A 20,619-nucleotide genomic window follows, 5' to 3' on the forward strand; every position below is an offset into this window, starting at 1 on the left:
TAAAATGCTTTGGTATGTTATAAGGATTTTTTGCTCTTTATGAGGATTTTTTTGGTAGTTTATACAGATTGGCGCTCCGAAAAGTTGACAGGTATGCTATTAAAGTGAACATGCAAATTGGCGGCCCTTGGGATTTTAGTAAAAGATTGCAGACTTAGTATATCACATGCAACACGTCCGCCAACACACAATCTATGAAAAGGAACAGAATTTAGTGCTCACTATCAGTGATCTTAGTAAATCAGGCCCAAAGTATTATAGGGCCATACAATATTGCTCCGCATTAAGGCTTTCTTTGCCCCATCTGTACCATCTCTACACTTCCAGTCACACATTAGACAATAACGTTTTGAGACTACAAATAAAAATAAAAGGAAAATCATCTTGTACCTGTATGTAGTGTTTGGCACATATACATCCCTGGCAGGAAACTCCAAGATGTCCCTGGTGGGGCGCACTCTACTGTCTGGGTAAGGTTTAACTTGCAAGAGGTCAGGTGTCAGGCAATAGTGGGGGCTCTCTGGAGCTGGAGAAATGTCCAATTTCAACTGGGCTGCAGGGAAAGTCAAAAATGGCAATGAGAGTGAATTTGATGAACGACACTTGATGGCAATAGTAACGAAAATAAGAAATACTGTCAGTAAATCAACCAGCTCCTCACATTTTTTTTCTTAAATGTCAAAGGTGTATATATGTTTATACCTGTTATGGGTCTCAGTCTCCTCAACACTGAAGAAGGTCTTCTCATATCAGCAAGAAACTTGTATAAGTCCTCATCACTCAGCCTATCACCCTCCTAAAATAAACAAAACATCAAATGTAGGAGCGCTTTGGAAATGCTGCCTTTGCTCTATTTCAGATCACATGTGTGTGTCTGGCTGTGGCTACGCAGACCTGTTTGAAGAAGTTGGTGATGGTTAAGGTGGCAGGTCTAAAACCAGTCAGACTACATGATTCATCTCCACTGGTGGTTCTTTCCAAAGACCGCCTTCCCATGATGCTTGAGTTCCGTCGTTCTGACCATGAGCCCTTTCTCTCTGCACAAAATAGAGTCAAAATGGTAGTCACGGGAGCAAAGAGAGCACAGACCTCTGCAAAAGCTAATACAAAAATGACAACTTGGCATGCTTAGTCTCTGAATCCAGAACAGTGTACACTCACAAAGGTTTCTAAAATGTATGTCATTAGCGAGCAGTAATGCCATCACAATCATTTGGTTTTATATGAACCTGCGACACGGTAGTTAAATTAGTCTTGAGATAAATCCCATATTTTCGCAGTATGATAAAATACAGTATCTTGTGTATCTAGCAACACCATTCCACTGTGATATGATGCAAACACTGGACATTTACGCAAGGCTGTATTAATAGAGTTAAAAAACAAGATAAAAAAGACCTGAAAGGCTCATCTCCAGCTCCGTATCTCTCTCGAGACTGCCGGCGCTGTTGACAATATTCATTAAGTGGATGGCAGTCCAAGCAAAGGGCATACGGTACCGGCCAAGGCGTTGACAAAATTGCTCAGACTGAATACGGAGTTTCTCCAATTTTTCTTTATTCTGCAACAAGAGAAACAACATGTCAACAAACAACAACTTTCCTAAAGTTTCTTTTGTTTCTGTAATCATGCACTTTACAGTTCATTCTGTTATCATAAAGCATGCACATTTAGTATTATATACACTATTGTATACTATTAAAATTGCATGGCAAAAGAACACCCATTCTCATATTATACGTACCTTGTTAGCGTCAGATTCTTTAAATACCATATAAGGTTCTGCACACTCCCCAATATCTCCTTGCTGTAGGACCTTCTCCAACTGAAGAAAAAACAGTTTTAGTGAAGCAAGGAGATGATCACAGAATTGCTAAGATTTACAATTGTGCAACAGTCGAGAGTGTGGTGTTAAGTGGCTGACCTTGATGACCAGAAAGACATCCTGAGAGGGGTAGGTGATTGAGAATATGGCTGAGCGTGCTAAAGTGGAAATGGCTGAGGTTTGAATGTGTGGACGCAACATTGCCTTCGTCTGCTCGGAATTCAGGTCAAAGAAAAAATTCTCTGATATCTGTTCAGAATATAAATCAATGTGATGGTCAGTAAAGAAAATATGAAAAGATGTAACTTGTGTTACTTTAAATGCCCCCTTTTCCAACAAGCATTAAATTATTTCAAGTAAAAAGTCTATTCAACAATGCAACTGCTTCCCTCTACTGTTTTTATTTACTCCCCTCACGAGTAATCAGTTCAAGTATGGAGTTTACAGACATTCCTGTAGGCCCGAAACTTGGCCTTGCCAAATTTAATCACATTTCAGAACTGGCCTAATTGTTCATCTCTCTTATGAAAAAATATCATTTTCCATCTACTTACCTTTTTCTTTTCCTTGACATCATATAAAGCCAAACTAGCGAATATGGGCTCAATTTCGATTTCAAATCTACAGTGGGAGACACCAAAAAAAAAAAAAAATCAAATCAGAAAAATCTGCATTAAATAAGTTAATTTTTTTTTGTCTTCCTCCACATACTTCAGGGACAAGCACTTGACAAGTAACCTCTGGCCAAAGTGTTCTTTTGGAACGTCAGGCACACAGTGCCTCTCGATGGGGTCCTCCTACAGAAGAGGTAGAAACACAACATTATGGACAATAATAATCTTTAAAAAAAATCGTAAACCTACCCTGTACCACACAAGCAAATTATAATATTATACCGGATTGTTGCTTTGGACCCATTATATTATAATATACAGTACTGTATTTAGGATAACAGAAAAGTTAAACTGTTGAGGTTCATACAGATGTTTACTCAATGAAAATTCACAAAATTAATCAAGTCAACATATTCAATAGTTTATGCTTCATTAATATGCAAATTGTGTCATTGGTCATTCATAAACACTCAGACACTGCTCTTGACACAACAGCTAATGGTCTAGTAGCCCACTATAACATGGCACGATCCCGCTATCTCACATGCCCCCTCAGAACCCGGTAGATCCCCTCCATGTGTGTACAATATGAAATCATATAATATTTTGGCTTTTCATGAACTGTATCACGAAGCTTGTGTGCACAGCAGAGCCCAGGGCAAAATGTATTCACGATAAAATAATGCTTTGAAGGAGAGATGCTACTGCGAGGAGGTATGTTATACGAGACCTCATCTAGGGCTGGATGCAGAGCAAAGAGTTCCCGATGGCGGTTGGTCTTGCGTTGATCTTCATTGTGTCTGTCAATCTCTTCATTGGGGGCACGATCAAGGAGATGCGGGAGGAGAGAGTCAGGGAGGGAATTCTTCAAGTCAAAGATGCTGCAAGCCCAGCTACCCCGAGGGGTGTCATCAATCGACATCGACCGTCGTTTAAGGTCATCCTACAAAACAAAGACTATTTATGAATGCTAATGTCACGGGTGCAGTTTGTGGGTGAGAATAATGCCCACAGATCCTGCACTTCAAATCTTGCAATAAACCACATTTTGTAAACTGGAACTTGAAATAAACTACAGCGTAAAGGCCCATATTGATACCTACCTGGTCATCCTGGTAACCACTGCTGTCCGGTAATTCATCAGCCTCAAACACTTGTTTGGGCAACCCCTTCTGGCGCTCCTTCTGCTTATCCAACGAATTAGGGTTAAAACCTGTGCCAAGTTTGTGGTATCTGAAAGCAATGTGACATTTAGTTCAAACATATTTGGAACGACTTGATTTGTGTCGTGTTTATTTGAAATCAAATGCATACTTTTACAGAAAGAAGTCTTACTTTCTGTTGACTATTGCCCAGTCCTCTGTGTAAGATCTGACACAGTCTCTCACATGAGGGTCAGTGTCCCTGGAAGCAACCAAATACAGTACATAAATTTAAATATAAACATCGTCATTTATGAATCCAATAAATTATGTGTTCTGTTGTTTATGGTGTATTGTTATAGTGATATAAAATGTCCAACATCGTGATATAAGATTTTCTTCCATATTACCCAGCACCAGTTTGCAGTGGTCTGATACGGTTTCCATTTCAACAGATTGCTTGAACAGTGCTCAGAGATGTTTCAAACTAATGAAATTTTTATAAATCCTAATCCTGTTTTAAACTTTTCCACAAAAGTATCTCGGACCTGTGTATTCCATGGACTTCATGATGCTATTTGCGTTTTAAGCAGACTGCTGAGTCGATCACAGAGCAGGTGTATTTATACTGAGAGTGATGACCCTCCTGCTTTAAACTTCTCCGCAAGTTTATCCCGGACCTGCCTGGTATGCTGCCTTGGTATTGATTATTACATACAGGTGGACTCTATTTATCACCAGTTTTTTAGGTCATCATTGGATCATTCAGAAAATTTCAGGGATCTTCTGGAGTGAGTTGGCTGCACTGACAGTATTATCGCACAGCCCACTTTTCAGTTTTTTTATTTCTTAAAAAAAAAGTGTAAAATATCATTCCACTTCAAAATTGTGTTGATTCATCACAAAAAAAAAACAATTATATATCTTTATGTTTGAAGCCGGAAACGCACAAAAGGTCAAAAAGTTCAAGGGGGCCTTTGTTTTGTTTGTTTGTTTTTTTGCATAATGTCCAGTTCATTGGGAAAACCTTACCCTTCCTCTGGGGTGGCTTGTACTACTGTTCGACATTCCCTGGGTGTGTAGATGACCTCTATGTCATCTGGGGGAAACTCTATCAAATCTCTAAGGGGTCCTGACTCCACAATTGGAGGGTGAGTGATGAGGTACTCCTCGAAATCCACTGGCTCGACTGCCTCTGTAAGTGGAACCTGGAGCGTTACCAAAGGGAAACGGGCAATCAATTAGTCAACTATACATCTCATGACAAGGTGAGTTTCGTGAACAGCAATATTTGAGGTCCCTTTTTTATAATGAATGCTCATGAAAGAATCCCCAGCAAAAAATTCCAAGAGAGAAAAAAAATCTCCGCTATCTTTTCTTCTGTGCTTCAAGAAATATGATCTGGAAATTCCAGTACAGGCTACTGTTCAAAAATGTTAATTTTGTTTTTTCCCCCTGTGAAGACATGTCAAGATTAAATAGTATGTCAAAGTTAGAAAGTTAGCTCCATTCTGAAATGACAACTTTTTTTGGTTTTGCTTTATTGTTTGCAGTCGATGTTTCACTTCACATTTGCATTAATCTTTGTTGTGGGTAAATTTGATGTAGCGGCAATACTACGTTTGCATCATATTTCTTTTAGTTCAATGTGATCATGAAACAAACTTCTCACTGTGTTGTGTTCTGTTCTATTCTTAAGATAGTAAACTATACTTAACTATTCGAATTGATTGTTACCGACATAGCAGCCACCCCTCCATTCTCGGAACCGCTCATACTCAAGAGGGGCATATGTGTGTGGGAGCCTCACATATTAAAAAAAAAAAAGATAAAGTTGAAAAATATATATAAAGATCCAAAAAAGCTGCCCATTGCTATTATTGGCCATATTTACTTTCAAACTGGAAAATAAACAGTGTCTGCTAAATTGAATAAACCATACGTTTCCATCTTGTGAGTGAGACTGCGAGGGCCTGCGAGTTTTTCACATAGTTTTGCCTAAACAATCACATTTTAAATACAAACCCAATTCCAATGAAGTTGGGACAATGTGTTAAACATAAATAAGAACAAAATACAATGATTTTCGAATCATGTTCAACCTAGATTTAACTGAAAACACTGCAAAGACATCATATGTAATGCTCAAATTGATGAACTATTATTTTTAGCATATAATCAACTTGGAATTTCATGGCTGCAACACGTTCTAAAAATTCTAGGGACGGCTGCAAAAAAGTTGAGGAATGCTCATCAAACACCTGATACACATCCCAAAGGTGAACAGGCTACCTGGAAATAGGTGGGTGCCCCAATTAGGTATAAAAGAAGCTTCCCTGAATTGCTCAGTCATTCGCAAGCATGTTGAACACAATTTCCCAACTTCATTAAAATTGGATTTGTGTAAGCTAAGATATCTTGCCACAAACTACACCTTGGATGTGGGAAAATAGAAGAAGAAACATCTTTTCATATCAGATGCCGATAATGAATAAATTAAAACCTGTACTTCATATAACTACAGATGAGAAGACATCTATCAAATATTTCCATGTTAGAGTTACTGCACACATTCAGCAATTGAAAATACATTGAGTGGAGCCATAAATCATATCACTGACCAAAGCATAGCCCCATTCACACATTTTTCCCCAGGTGTTTCCACATTACAAATAACGAATGTGTGCATTGAAGATCTATATTAGCAAAACAGCAGTATTTTCAGCTAACCAATTTTTAAAACTAAAACAATACAACTCTTAAAAAACAGACACAAGAACTTACACACGAGCATTCGGGCTGGTGACAGCAAATCAGCGGCATATAATGCCTCTAAGTAATGGGTGGGGTTTTTTGTATGGTTTTTGTTTGGTTTTTTTAAAAGAAGTTAAGCTTACGCACTGTGTTACTTGTTATGGTCCCAGCATTGAGGTTCTTGAAGAGTTGCGGTGAGCCCCCATACTGACCCGCTATTTGCTTCCTGACCTCTGCTGCCACAGTCCTGCAAAGCAAAGAAGCTTGATCAATTTCGGTCAGTCAATATAAGAGTTATGTCTTTAATATATTCTTGTTGACTCCAAAACTGTTACGCTGCTGAAGGGAGATAGTACCTCTGCTCAGTCACTCGTAATTGCTCTATTCCTCCAGGTGTCCCGATAAATTGTGAAGAAGTGAAAACACAACTCGGGGTCTGGGTTTCCAGTATACTTAGGTTGGTCATTTACATTTATAGTACCATTATTATTATTTTGATCTGTCCAACCACCTCAACAGTGATTGGTTCCTGACAAGTACATACTGTAGAAGTCTTCGAAAAATACATATATATATCTGGAGCCAGCTATTTTAAGCAGCATTGACTCACTCAACTCATCTATACCACAGTTTGACAAAGGCGAGCATGTCAGAGTAAACCATGAGAACATACGGTAGTTCATCGGTTTATTCCGTGCAACTCAATGTAGTCATATGAACACATGAGTATTCGCCTGCAGTAAACAAACGTGATTCCAACTCAAAGTACGAAGAGAATGTAAACTAAAAGTGATACTTTCAGTAAATAACCAACAGAAACATAAATTCAGTAACTGGAAAAAAATCAATAAAAGGAGTAAAATTGACCATTTACAGACAAACAGTACATGTACGTGTGCAATCATGCCTCCGGACCACAAAATCTGGAAGCATACCCAAAATGTGTTTATTCAGTCAGGGACCAAACGCAACATCTGAGGGTTGTTAATCGCAAGCTGTAAATTTATGCTAAGCCTCCTTTAAAGATGCAAGTTAGAATGAAACCGAGTTGAAAGTTGAAAGATGCCAACTGTGTCTGACTTTATTGCCATAGGTACTTTAAAGAACACGCTCCTATGTGGTGTGATGTTTCAACTACATGTTCTGTATACCCAATATTTTTTTAAACATGAAAAGAAGCTTCGGTTGATCAAGGTTTCTATCCAATTACCAATTTTATGAGATGACGTGGAAAATTGCCCCAAAATGATTTTATGTATCAAATGTATTTTAGCACTTTTGGTTCCTGTAAATCACGGGTGTCAAACTCAAGGCTCTGAGGCCAGATCCGGCCCACCACATCATCTGCACCCCCCAAAGGGAAATCATGTACGCCAACTTTCTTGCAAATTTTCTTCACTTTTAAACGCATTGCGATATGAGTTATTGCAAGCATTTTTTGTCACCAATCCCTTTAAAATAAACTTTTACTGTCTTCTGATTCCAACACTCAACTGAACTTTATACATACAAATGGAAGGTTATGTCCAGTTAATGAGATCTTGGACCTGTGCAAGTCAAAGAATCATTTGCACCCTGCCACACCTCCAGCTACTAAACCTTCCCTACTGCCGAATGAATGGAGACATTGTCATTCCAAGTGATGCCACTACCATTATGAAAGCGAAGCTTTGTTACAATGTATCAAACTTCACAACAACTTTGGATTGATCCAATGACCGTTCCCTCAGGGTACAAACCATTCTGGGCTTACAGATCTATTTATATTTACCACACAGGAACCCAGACTTGTTGAGGTCAAAAAGAATTCTTTAGGTGTTATGTTTCAGGGCAGTTTTGAACCAGAATTATAATTATAGTGTTTTGGTCATTTATTTATGATGATGCATTTTGGAAACATAAAATTCCGTATGTAAATTCACAGATGCCATAATACAGGCCTATTGTTGCATGTGTGCTGTTCCAAATGATTATCCTCCTCCAGCAAAGTGTATGTTTACTGTGACCAGCGGAGACACATTACTCAGAAATTCATATTTGCATCCAACTGCTCTACGCAAGGTATTAAAAGTACGTATTTGGATAACACTAGGGGGACAAATAGCTGGTGCGTGGTGAAAGAAGAATGTAAATTACTGCATAACTAACTATATTGTATGTACACTTCAATCAAACGACAACACTCTATACAACAACGAAGCCAAAACATGTTTATTATATTTTGTTGAACCAGAACTCGTGACAGTATATGCAATCAATCATACAATCAATCTCAGTTTCAAAAGGAGCCTTTTAACCGACAGTTCAATTAATTAAAGCCGTGTCTCCCACGGCAGGCAGCTTTCTAATAATCCATGGTATATTAGATATCATAACCAGATTTTGATAATAATAACACGACAACACAGAAGAACAACTCCATTATTTCTGTGACTATTTTCTTTCCCGGACTATCTCCTCCTACAGAACAATTTTGTCAATCAATTAGGAGTGATCCAGAAACCCAGATTCACTCTCAAAACCAAAGTCACAAACTATCAAATAAAATAATCACCAAAGACAAAAATGATAAATGGAGACATTGTCCAAACAGTTCATATTGGCTAATACCTTTTCATTGCATTAAGTTTTGAATAGAGGATTGACAGACAGGGATTCTGCATCATGCTTGTAGAATTCTAGATAGATAGACAGATAGATAGGCCATTAGGGGTGGTGGAATCAGACAGCAGAGAGCCTTTTGTTAAGAGATTATTCTTGAAAAGAAAAGAGATCAGAGGGGCGGGGATGAGATCGTTTGCTATTGTGTAGAGATGTATCCCTACACCTCCTGTAACGCATCTATTTGCCGCCTGTCCTCCTTGCAGTATGTTTGATGAGAGCAGTCACATTTGTAGCAATGACAACAGTGTCAAGCTGATCAATGTAAGCTACAAGACAGTTAGCTGTTCAAACTAACGGTTTTCGTGTTCATGTCATATATCACAGATCGCGTAGGCACTGTCAAGCATGCCATGTGTTCGATCACTTTGCATTCGCTTGAGTGCACCCCCTGTCTCTCATTTTTTTAAGAATTCATTCGGCTGTCTCTCTGGGTGGGTCTGAGCATCTTTGACGATACGGCTAACAAGCTAGCGAAGAGCGGCGGGGCTATGCTGCCGTCTGGGCCTCTTTCCATTGGGTTGCCTCGGCGGTGGTCTGTGGGTGACTCTCTTGAAATCTTCAAACTGTTAAGTTTGTCTTGAAAGAGTCCGTTTCGGACACGTCTTTTACCTGCTTATCTTCTGGGCGAAGGCGCGGCGTTCAGCCATGGCAGTGGCCGCTCGATGTGCTTGAACGAAATTCCCAGACAGGCAACCAGCGAATTCCACTCACTCCACAGCCACCGGGAAAACGGGAAAACTAAAGAATGGGGGCTTCACGTTTTACCGTAATGGTTGTAATTGTGTGCAAAAGAACACACCCACGCAAAAATAACTGGCTTGCTTGACTTTTTGTTCAGATGTATTTCTATTGAAGAAAATAATTTTGCTCCACGCTGGAAAATATCTTATTTTCCACATTTCAGACATGTTGACGTGCACTTTGTATTTTGAAAGTCTGGCATTTCTTCTGAACTGAAAAATAACCCCTCAATATACAGTAATAATAATAATAATACATTTTATTTATAAGTACTTTCTCTTTTGCAAAAAATGTTAAATTGTTACATAGTTTTTAATTCAATTGTAAGACATTGTATTTGGAGTATATTTAAATTTCTACTATTAACGTTTAGATGTATGTAAGATTAGTTTCGAAGTGAAATATGAATAAAAAATAATCAAATGGGAATATATTTCAACGAGACGTGCATATTTATTCTTAGTATTCGACTTATGACGTTGTTATTCAATTTCTGCAATTTATCATGAGATATGGTGATCGAGCAAAGACTAAACTACAGTGTCAGGAAAAATGATCTGACACATCTGTAGGTTAAATAAAAGGCAAATAAAGTAAAGAAACAGTAAAAATGTTTTTATTTTCGAAAAGTACATGTAATGCAATTTTTCATGTTATGTCATTTTGCTTTGTTTCTTTACAATGCCATTATTTTTCATTTCTTTTTCAGTTGCTGCCATTAATTGGACTGGTGAGCATTGCGCCTTAATTGTGGAAACGTTTCGCCAAACAAACGAATCTGTCACTGCAACACAACGGGCGTCCCGTTTGCACTTCTATCTTGGTAGACATGATCCCGTACCAGCTCGAGTCGAAACACGATCTTGTTATGGGCTACCAACTTGAAAGCTACTGGATCTGCATTGAAACGAAAATCAACCGGCCGACCTCGCATTGCCAGAACTCCACTTAATTTTTAAAACATAATGAAACAGAATAGCATTATATCTACTTTTCGAAAATTTAAAAAAAAGTTTGTTTCTTTACTTTATTTGCCCTTTATATAACCTACAAATGTGTCAGATCATTTTGCCTGACCCTGTATTTTTAGAGTAAAGGAAGACGATTACAACTGTCAGTGTAACGTGTTGAGATTTTTATTGATGCGTTGACTTTATACACATTGTTTTGTTGCAGAAAATGGCAAAAACAAGTGCTTTGGAAGAATTTGATTGAGTTTAAGCACCGCCTACCAGGGTAAGCGGTACTTCAAATCGAGCCTCCACAGACTGCCGTTGTCTTTTGTTTGGTCGAAACATCGCGAGATCAGATGGCTGCCTGTACTACTTCCTCAAAACATAAACATTGTCGTTTGGCAAGTGATGTGTTTCACTGCAAGCAAGGAAGACATGAATCCCTCTTTCATTATTTAGTCGCCAGAATGTGGCTTTACCACGAGCAGCTTTTGAGTAAAAACATGCCTTCGAGGAATTAAGGTAATTTCTCAGTGTAAACGTGTGAGTTAGGGTAGTGCAAGTTTGTATCGTTGGATCGAAACACTTTCACACACTAAACACGGTCTATCTCAGATGTTGGAATGGGTTACATGCCTCTATGGTCCAAATGGAGAATAAAGAGCGCGACGAGGTGGATAAAATGAAGACGAAGTTCTTGTCTATGTGGCACAATGTCAAATACAGTAAGTGAGCTTGCGGCCAAAGCACACACACGCACGAACACGCAGAACAGAACTGACTGTTTCATCAAAATTGATGAGATTTTCTCAGGAGCTACAACTCTTCATTCTAATGTGCTGAAACTGATTTGCCCTGTGACGGCATATTTTCTTAACTGATGAAATCTTTGCTGTCACTGTATATCTTTTACGTGCAGTGGTGCAATAGTGTTTTTTTTTAATAACGAAGTAGAGACAAACAGACTACAGTAGTGTTCTGCAGTTACGTAAATTTCGACACTGAGCCAAAGCACAATGCGTGTTGAACAGTAAGTGTGACACTAGACTCGTGTCTACTGTTAGAAATGTGAGAACCTTTCCCCCCTAACTGAAAAATACTACATTGTGACACAATGTCTATTTTTTAAAATATATATTGTAGGTTGGGCTCTGAAGTCAAAGACCTCGTTCAGCCGAAATTCCCCTGTGCTTCTTCTGGGAAAGTGTTATCATTTTAAGGCTGAAGGTATGTTGGACAGCTTCTGGACATTGTTCTTCTCTAGTTTGCCATTCTTGCTTTGTAGGGTTGGCACCAGATGTTAATGTTTCTTTGTTATTTCAACATCTGTGGATGAGTGTTCTTCATAGCTAAATTTAGAATGTCCTCATATCATTTGCCACAGCGCATTGCAGCAACTGAGAATGTCCTCAGATGGCCTGCCATTGCACATTGTAGCTACTTCTACTGCGTGTAGGATCAATCGTTGCAGGTCAAGTGTGTAGAACCTTCAGATCAGGGATGGGCAGCTTAAAAGATGGAGAGGGCCACAATTCTTAATCAGGGCTGGGGTTCGGGGGGCAATAAATAGGGCTGGAACGACTGAAGCAATATAATGAGTATCACAGTATCTTAAAGCAACACGCGATTAAAAATTTATTTTTCTGCATTCTATTTGGTAATGTGTATAAACATTATGAATGCAAGGCAACTAGTTTTAAGCTGATTCAGAATCAAAATAATATGCAGATGAATGAGGCAAGGCTTACAATGTTAATATCATCCAAAGTTTTGATTTTATTTTTCCCAAGTTATGATCATGAAATAAATATCTTTCAATGCGTGCCGAAAGGTCCACATAAATTTCGGTGAGAATCTCTCAGTTTTTGTACATTATGCCACCGTAATGGACTGGTTGCACACCGTTGTACAGTACACGTGTTGGCTTTTTTCCCCCTCTCTTTCATAGGAAGTTTATGAAACCTGGCATGGTTAGGAGTGGCATATAAATTATGGCAAAACTTGACGACACCATACGACATTTTTATAGCACAATAGACTGCGTGTATGTGTGTGTTTATACAAACACACTTTTTTCCCTATATATATATATATATATATATACACACACACACAGTATATAATTTTTTTCCACAGCATTTCAGCATTCACATGCAATTTCTCCAGAAATTGTCTGATCTAGTTTGATGGTTTATGGCTGTAATTTTCAGTGGTGTACAGCTGTACTGCATTGACACGTGCCACACTTAATTCATTGAGTTACAAAATATTTTTTGACACAGCTCTCATTATAATGAAGTGATGTTCTGTTCAGTAATATAAAGGGTTACTGCAATGTGTTGTTTGTTTGCACTTAATAATAATTATTATACATTATAATAAACATTAATTTGTTTGACAGTCATGGGATCATTTCCCACTTGGTGACGATATGGGTGTGAATGGTTGTTCGTATCTATATGTGCCCTGTGCCTGACAAAAGAGTGTAGTCTGTCCTTTGCTTCGAGCCAGCTGGGATAGGCTCCAGCACCCTCTGGGACCCTGTTCAGGATAAGCGGTGCAGGTGGCACGGTGAACGACTGGTTTGCATGTCCGCCTCACAGTGCAGAGGGGCCGATTTCGATTCCAGGCCCCGGCCTTCTTGTGTGGCTTTTCTCCAGGTACTCTGGTTTCCTCCTAAACTTCAAAAATATCCATCGTAGATTGATTGAACACTCAAAATTGCCCCAAGGTGTGATTCCGAGCGTGGATGGTTGTTCGTCTCTGTGTGCCCTGCGATTGGCTGACAAACAGTTCAGGGTGTACCCCGGCTAGTGCCCGAAGATACCTGGGATAGGCTCCAGCATGCCTAAAACCCTGGTGAGGGTAGGCAGATTGGAAGATGAATGGATGGATGGTCCTACAGTTAAATTCAGCAGGTAATTCTATGTAAGAGAGGGTGTGGTTACCATACTTAACCTTGTTTTCCCCAGATGATGACAATGTTTCAGAAGCCCGCTTGGAAGCATCGGATAAGGACTCTGTCATGGGAAATATAGAGGATTTCCGGAGGGATTTTGGATCTCGTATATGGCTAACATATAGAGAAGAGCTTTCCCCTCTGCCTGGCTCTGTTCTAACGTCCGACTGTGGCTGGGGTTGCATGCTGCGGGCTGGACAGATGATGTTGGCTCAAGCACTTATTCTGCACTTCTTGGGCAGAGGTGAGTGGTTTTATCATCCATCCTTGCCTTTCCTGACACCTTTAATAGTTTTCCTTGCTGGAAACTGGAATTACTGGTTGTAGTGAAATCACTTTATTTAAAGCTTCAGAAAAATCTAGAAGTTTACAAAATTATAAAACAGTACAGTACAACTTCATTCAGGCGTGGATAGTAATGAGCTATAATTTACTCTGGTGGTTCACACGTGAACGTCTTATCTGTCCACTGACATTAATTGAATTGAAGACACTAAACTACGGTACTGGTGTGAATGTGAGTGGCAACGTTTTGTTTGTATTCCTGTATCAATTCTGTTTTTGAATAGTGACACAGGATCTTCAGGGGAGCGACTCGGTCCCTCATTCAAAGTCAGTTAGACTGCAGTCTCCTGTGAGCCTAAACAGTGTTTCAAATGTATGGATTCAAAATGCATTTCCTGTGTGGAGCTTGCATATTCCCTGCGTGCCTGTGTTTTTTTTTTTCCTCCGGGGACTCAGGTTCCCTTCCACATTCGAAAAACATAGGTGGTAGGTTGATAGAACGCTCTAAATTGTCCTTGGGGTGTGAATGTGAGCGCAAACGATTGTTTGTGTCTGTGTCCTCTGCGATTGGCTGGCCACCAATTCAGGGTGTAGCCCCGAAGACAGCTAGGATAAGCTCCAACATGCCTGCAACCGTCATTAGGATAAGCGGATCAGATGATGGATGGATTGACAGATTTGAGCCACTATTTTTCTTTAGGTTTCCCCACTTAGAATCAGAAAGCTTTCCACTTGCTCTTTGACTGAATTCTTTATTGCTTTGTCTGATCTATTGACTCTGAAGTGTCCTCGACTTTATGAGTCCTCATAACGAGATGGCATGCCATTTTAATGCGGTCATTTCGAAAACAATATTTAAAACGGGCTCTTCTGTGGATTGTAAAATATGCCGTCAATGAAATATTTCTCAGTAAAATGACTAACGGCCATTTAAGGATATTTATTGATCAATTTCACTTTGATTCTCTTTGGATCAAGGTCATGTTGTTAATGCTTCAAATTTGACTCTTCTCCTTTATAACCCAGGACAATTCAATTTTCTCCATTTTCATCTCCCATCCTGTTTGTAAGGAGAAGATGCAATTAAAGTGAAACAGTGTGTAATTCAAATCTATAATTAAATCCCTTTTTTGGTTTTCGAGAGCGCTCAACGTTCAAAGTTCTGAAAGACTGTACTGTATTTTTAATGGTGACGTATAAAACTGGAAATTTAAGAATCAGGAAGCACTCTGAGAGGTCTGGTCAAATTATTACCTCTCATTACTTCCCATAATTAATACCTATGTAGCAAACCAAAGGAAGGAAGACCTTGACTTTTATGTTTATATTTTATGCATTTTCAAATTTCAGTTAGTTACTTATGACGTAATTCACGATAGAACCAAAGCATATCAATTGCAAACTCCATACATAAACAAAATAATAATGGCAATATGAAGCAACATTTGTGGGGAGAAAAAAAACGAGTAGCATTTCCCATTATAAGATAATCGAACAAATAAACCTCCACATGATTGAATTTCATGATTTCCTTTAAGACTGGACGTGGTCAGAGGCTCTCCAGCTCCAGTGTTTAGACGCTGAGACACGGACCACCGCTGCAGCCAAGCGCCTGGTGGAATCCCTGGAGTCCTCTCTACAGGGCACCCTCAACAGGCCGTCCAATCCTGAATCATCAGCCAGAGCTCCGACTCAGGCTCCAGGGCCAGCAGAGGAGGCAGACGCCCATTTAAAAGAAATGTACCACAGGACACTGATTTCATGGTTTGGAGACAACCCTTCCGCCCAGCTGGGTCTGCACAGACTGGTGCATTTAGGTCTGACATTGGGGAAACAGGCGGGGGACTGGTATGGACCCGCTGCTGTAGCGCACATTCTAAAGTAAGTAGATGCAGAGTAAAGGGAACAAAATCATTGTTGAATGTGCACATTTTTAGAAAATGGTTGCAAAATAAATGGACATGATAATTTTACCTATTGTTTAAAAGGCTAACTCTGTAGTAGTTGTCGTTACTTCACTGTTGAAGAGACTTGTTTAATAGTGAATAAATAGCAACACATATTCATATCCATCCTGAAGACCAACTGCTAAGATAACAGCTCACTGTTACATTACATTTTACATGTAAACTTTTGAGCATTGCTCACTCTCTCCAGCTCTCTCTGCATCTCCCATTTTAGGAAAGCTATGGATGAAGTGAAGGACCCTGCTTTAACCAGTATAACCGCTTATGTCTCCCAGGACTGTACAGGTATGACAAATGGCCTTGCTTTTGATCAAATACAATGGGCACTTTGCTACACTTTGTGCTACTTTTCACACCGTATCCACCTGCTTTCAGAGACTGTAAAGTTGCTGCACTTGGTCAGTCTCATTCGACATTACCCATTTCTCGAAAGTCTCTCTTAAACCAAAACAGAATAGACAACAAACATTTCATTCAATTTATCTCGATATACTGTGTCAACATCTGTGGCCTTATAATGACAGTCATGGCCAGTTTAATACTGTTTGAGAGGTAGCCTATTCATCAAACAATACAATTATTATTGTGGCTTTACTTTGTAGTATATTATTGCATACTGGGAGGTTGTTTTTTTTTATTCCTTTAATATTATGCAGCTACAAGCACAAATTAAAAGAAAGACTTTTCAGTATGATTAAGTACAGGCCAGTTCTTGAATTGTTGTTGAATTTCTTAGTACTCATTATCAAACATTTTTGAAACAGGTCTTGTACTCTAATTAGGCAGGTGATACTGTATCTCAAATTAGGCAGGTGGAAGTACGTACATAATGACGATGCTGTGGCCAGGCGCTGTATGTTGTGTGATTAAATGTGTGACTTACAGTATATCACGTCTGAAATTACTAAATAGAACAGAAAGATAGTAACAACTGTAAAACTATTCTTATTTGTCCACTCCAGTGTACAGCGCTGATGTGATTGACAGCCACAGGGCAAGCAAAGATGGGCAGCCGTCAGCTGGTACGTCAGATGACCTGTACCCTCCACAAAACAACCCATCGGTGTCTGCGCTCACCCTGCCAGACAGTCATGCTGTTATCATTCTCATCCCTGTGCGACTGGGAGGAGATCAGACCAACCCTGAGTACTTTAACTTTGCAAAGGTGAGGTATACATATATTTTCATACTGTAACTTAGGGTTTTCGGCTCACGATTGGGTATGATATAAAGAGTTGAGCTGCTACGTGCAGGAGTCAAATTAAACTGTCAAAGATGACCTGTAATAAAATCGACAGTGCTTGCATTGTCAATTAAGCATGATGAACAAAAGCAACTGCAACACCTCAGTTTTTTTTTTTTTTCCCATTACGTAGAGAATACTAAGTCTGGAGTACTGCATCGGCATCATCGGAGGGAAGCCCAAACAGGCCTGCTACTTTGTAGGATTTCAAGGTGAGTCTTTGCGCAATGTAAAAGAAAGGCCGAGAGCTAGCGAGTTTGGTATGAATAGCAGGTTATTTTGCATAGTGTACCTTTTCTTACACGAGAGGATAAAGCAAGTTAATATATTCTTGTTTGCACATGGAAAACACAGAGAGGAAGCAAATGAAGCCGGGGTTCCTTTTTTCTCTCTGACCCATCAAAGGCTCGGCCATTTATCACAAGTAAACCTCCCAAGTTGTGTGAAGTCATTGATTTCCATAAGAGGCATGCATTAAATTTCTTCCAGGCTCCAAAGCGAGCCACTCTTCATCACCTTCAGGAGCTGGGAGGAACCTTCTGTTGTACATCTTGGCAGTCAATATTGACGCATTTACATTTTATCAATGTGATATATGGTGTGGAATGATGACTAAATGACAAGCAATACATTCTTTCTGCCAGGACACAGCTCACCTCAGCATTCATCAGATGCAAATGCTCAAATATAATTGCGTGTTTGTAAAAGGAATCCTCACGCCCAGCAAACGCCCAGAAATGCACAAAATTAAATGGAAACCTTTTTTTTTTTGTGAGTATTAAGAATGTGCTAGTAGAGCTGCATCTGATTATGCAGAATTGAACCCCCCTTTGGTAGATATTAAAAAGCAGTAACTTTGTGGGAGGCATATTTGACGCAACAGTACAGCATGCAGGTGACTTTGAGGAACCCTCCATTGAAATTGGGGGGAGGCTCATTTTTGTAATGATCCAATGTTTTTAAATAACTTGTCTCATGTTTTGTCCTTGCAGATGACAGCTTGATTTACATGGACCCTCATTACTGTCAGTCTTTTGTGGATGTCAGCACCAGTGATTTCCCTCTCCAGGTAATGGGGAAACTTCACAAGGGAGCTGTCTAAAAGTGGTACTAATGGCAATGTAATCATTCCTGTTAGCACTGAATGTTATGAATCTTAAAGCAGCCCATCCGTCAATATTATGGCGAGCAATCTGCTAATTTTCATTCACTCGCCACTTCATTAGGTACACTTGTCCAATTGAAAGAGGTAAAGAGCAAAAAGTACATTTACAAAAGATGCGCCTTGCCAAACAGGTTTGTTACGACTGAGTTGATACATTATTTAGCTACATGAAAGAAGCATTGTGACATTCGCTTTGTTATTACCGTTATTATGGGAGTGCTGCGGAGGAAGCTGTAGGACAGGCTCCAGCTTACCCACGACCCAAATGAGGATAAGCGGTCCAAAAAATGGATGGACGGATATATTTCAGACTTTACGAGAGAGTTAACCTGTTCAAGACCCTGTTGAATTTGAATCTAATAGAGATATGTTAAGTGTCAACCAAAATGAAGGATGGCGGTCTTTGTAAAGGAACTATTTAGATCCTGCTTTGCATATTGGATCTCATTACATTGTAAATACATAATGTTGTGACCTCTGAGATAACATATTACTCACATATGCAAAGCCAACACTGCGACGGGATGCATCCATACAAGATTAGCACACATCTTCATATACAAACTTCGCCGTATGCTTTTTTTTTTTTTTTTTTAATGCTGTCCAGTCATCTAAAATATAACAACACAGCATTTTTTGGAGGGGCTGTAAATAGGTTGACCCTGTGACAGGAGATAACGAAGACTTCATCACACATTTACTTGCTCTTTCAGTTTGAGGATTATTTGAAGATGTACTCTATTCTTTTGTGTAGTCCTATCATTGTCCCTCACCAAAGAAGATGCCTTTCACTAAGATGGATCCAAGCTGTACCATAGGATTCTACTCCAGAAGTGTCCAAGACTATGAGAAAATCAGCCAAGAGCTGTCTCAGGTGAAAATTCATTCAACAATTTCAGAAATATTACATTGTCGTCCCTAAATATTAATGTTATTTTCGCCATTCACATAGTCATTCAAACCTTGGCCACTAGATGTCAGCATTAAGCCATGTATCATATTTAGTTTCCCACCACTGGCTCTCCTGTTGGTCATTAATGAGCTTCAAATCTGTCCCCATATTAATTCTATGATTACTCTTTACCATAGTTACCCCCCCCCCCCAAAAAAAAGTTTCCAGATCTTGGTAAAGAAACTTCAGAATGATCAAAAATGGCAGAACCAACCTAAAAGATACTTTACAAGGACAGACAAACACAAACAATCTAGGTGGGCGGAAACGTGAGCAGTATTTTGTAACTTGAACGCCTGTAAAACATCGACCTGTTGTGGTTTCAGGTGCTGCAGCCATCAGCAAGCGACAAATACCCAGCGTTCACTATTGTGCAAGGTCATGGCAGAGATTACGACCTGTCAGCCAGCCTGACCCCAGAAAAGAGAGAATGGCCCTTCATCCGTGACCCGAGGAGGACAATCACCACCGCTGGGGGCTTTGTACTACTTTGATAGAACGATTTTGTCTGAGATGGATGTGACATTGAACTTTTTAGAACTGGACCCTCCCTGGAAACAGTCTTTTCACTGATTGGTGAACAGCTGGATTGCAGGTGTTAACTGGGTAAAATACTTGAGTTTGGCCTAGGACATTTTTAGCACTCTGCTGAATTATCCAATCTATTTTTATACGAAACGGCAGAAGTAGTTGACGTGTGCAATTGTTTCATAGTTTTATTTGACCCAGCAGACATTTCGGTGTTCTGAACAGTGAACGAGTTCAGTACCTCCAGAGTGCCACCCACGTGGAAAATAAAGAAATTTAAATTTCTGCAATCCCGCTCGCATTTCGCATGAATTGTATTGGACTTAACGGATATGACAAAAAATTATTTGAGTTATGTCTATGAACGCTTCCAAGCCCGCTCCAACAACAATTGATCAAATAGGATGCACGTTTCAGCCCATGTAAAAACAATCCTTTACTTTCGTGTCACACCGGATGGAGCCTTCTATCATGTTGCTTTTGCATGTTCTACATTTGTATTAAATTTGGAATGAGACTGGAAATATTAAATTAAAAAACTTTTTGCAACGCTGTGAAAGTGACCAGTGTTTAGAGTTTGTCAAGGGCGGTACTCACTAATTATTGAAAGAATGAAAAGGGGGTGGGGGGCCGGAGGGGGTTCTGAAGTTGAAAGGTATCTTATAATGTGGCTGAAGTGGAGCACCAATGATGTCACACATATCAAAAGATGATAATAGGCACTGGAGAAGTATGGTTTTTGGTTTAGTTTCGGTTTTTTGCATTGTACATTTTGAATTATTTTGTAATTGAATTTCTTTTGGAATATTAATAAGACTGGTTTTTCA

At 39.4% G+C, this 20,619-nt stretch overlaps 2 protein-coding genes across 21 annotated transcripts in view; one reads left to right on the top strand and one right to left on the bottom strand.

Moving 5' to 3' along the window:
* dock7 (dedicator of cytokinesis 7) overlaps nucleotides 1-9,727 on the bottom strand; it is a 62,014-nt gene extending 52,287 nt beyond the window's left edge. For all 15 annotated transcript variants that reach the window (XM_086115054.1, XM_086115053.1, XM_086115052.1 and 12 more), the window contains exons 1-14: nucleotides 9,609-9,727; nucleotides 6,483-6,582; nucleotides 4,614-4,789; nucleotides 3,775-3,843; nucleotides 3,543-3,672; nucleotides 3,170-3,382; nucleotides 2,537-2,622; nucleotides 2,380-2,446; nucleotides 1,925-2,074; nucleotides 1,745-1,825; nucleotides 1,399-1,561; nucleotides 895-1,037; nucleotides 703-796; nucleotides 391-553 (exon numbers count right to left, since the gene is read on the bottom strand). In XM_086115054.1, coding sequence (XP_085971180.1) covers nucleotides 391-553; nucleotides 703-796; nucleotides 895-1,037; nucleotides 1,399-1,561; nucleotides 1,745-1,825; nucleotides 1,925-2,074; nucleotides 2,380-2,446; nucleotides 2,537-2,622; nucleotides 3,170-3,382; nucleotides 3,543-3,672; nucleotides 3,775-3,843; nucleotides 4,614-4,789; nucleotides 6,483-6,582; nucleotides 9,609-9,646 — 1,673 coding nt within the window. In that variant the 5' untranslated portion in view covers nucleotides 9,647-9,727. The remainder of the gene's footprint in view (nucleotides 1-390; nucleotides 554-702; nucleotides 797-894; nucleotides 1,038-1,398; nucleotides 1,562-1,744; nucleotides 1,826-1,924; nucleotides 2,075-2,379; nucleotides 2,447-2,536; nucleotides 2,623-3,169; nucleotides 3,383-3,542; nucleotides 3,673-3,774; nucleotides 3,844-4,613; nucleotides 4,790-6,482; nucleotides 6,583-9,608) is intronic.
* Nucleotides 9,728-11,040: 1,313 nt separating this feature from the next.
* atg4c (autophagy related 4C, cysteine peptidase) lies at nucleotides 11,041-20,351 on the top strand. 6 transcript variants are annotated; one of them, XM_086116054.1, is made up of 11 exons: nucleotides 11,041-11,215; nucleotides 11,309-11,418; nucleotides 11,837-11,920; nucleotides 13,666-13,896; nucleotides 15,476-15,818; nucleotides 16,119-16,189; nucleotides 16,867-17,069; nucleotides 17,281-17,359; nucleotides 18,140-18,216; nucleotides 19,067-19,186; nucleotides 19,591-20,351. In XM_086116054.1, the coding sequence occupies exons 2-11, from the start codon at nucleotides 11,334-11,336 to the stop codon at nucleotides 19,756-19,758; spliced, it is 1,461 nt and encodes a 486-aa protein (XP_085972180.1). In that variant the 5' UTR covers nucleotides 11,041-11,215; nucleotides 11,309-11,333; the 3' UTR covers nucleotides 19,759-20,351. The 6 variants fall into 6 exon arrangements, with proteins under 6 accessions (XP_085972180.1, XP_085972179.1, XP_085972181.1 ...); XM_086116053.1 differs by having other exon boundaries at nucleotides 11,041-11,418; XM_086116057.1 differs by lacking the exon at nucleotides 11,041-11,215 and having other exon boundaries at nucleotides 11,347-11,418; nucleotides 11,837-13,353.
* Nucleotides 20,352-20,619: the final 268 nt, after the last annotated feature.

This window comes from Hippocampus guttulatus, chromosome 7, assembly GCF_054856545.1.
Source record: "Hippocampus guttulatus isolate MCC_2025c chromosome 7, RoL_Hgut_1.0, whole genome shotgun sequence".
NCBI lineage: Eukaryota > Metazoa > Chordata > Actinopteri > Syngnathiformes > Syngnathidae > Hippocampus > Hippocampus guttulatus.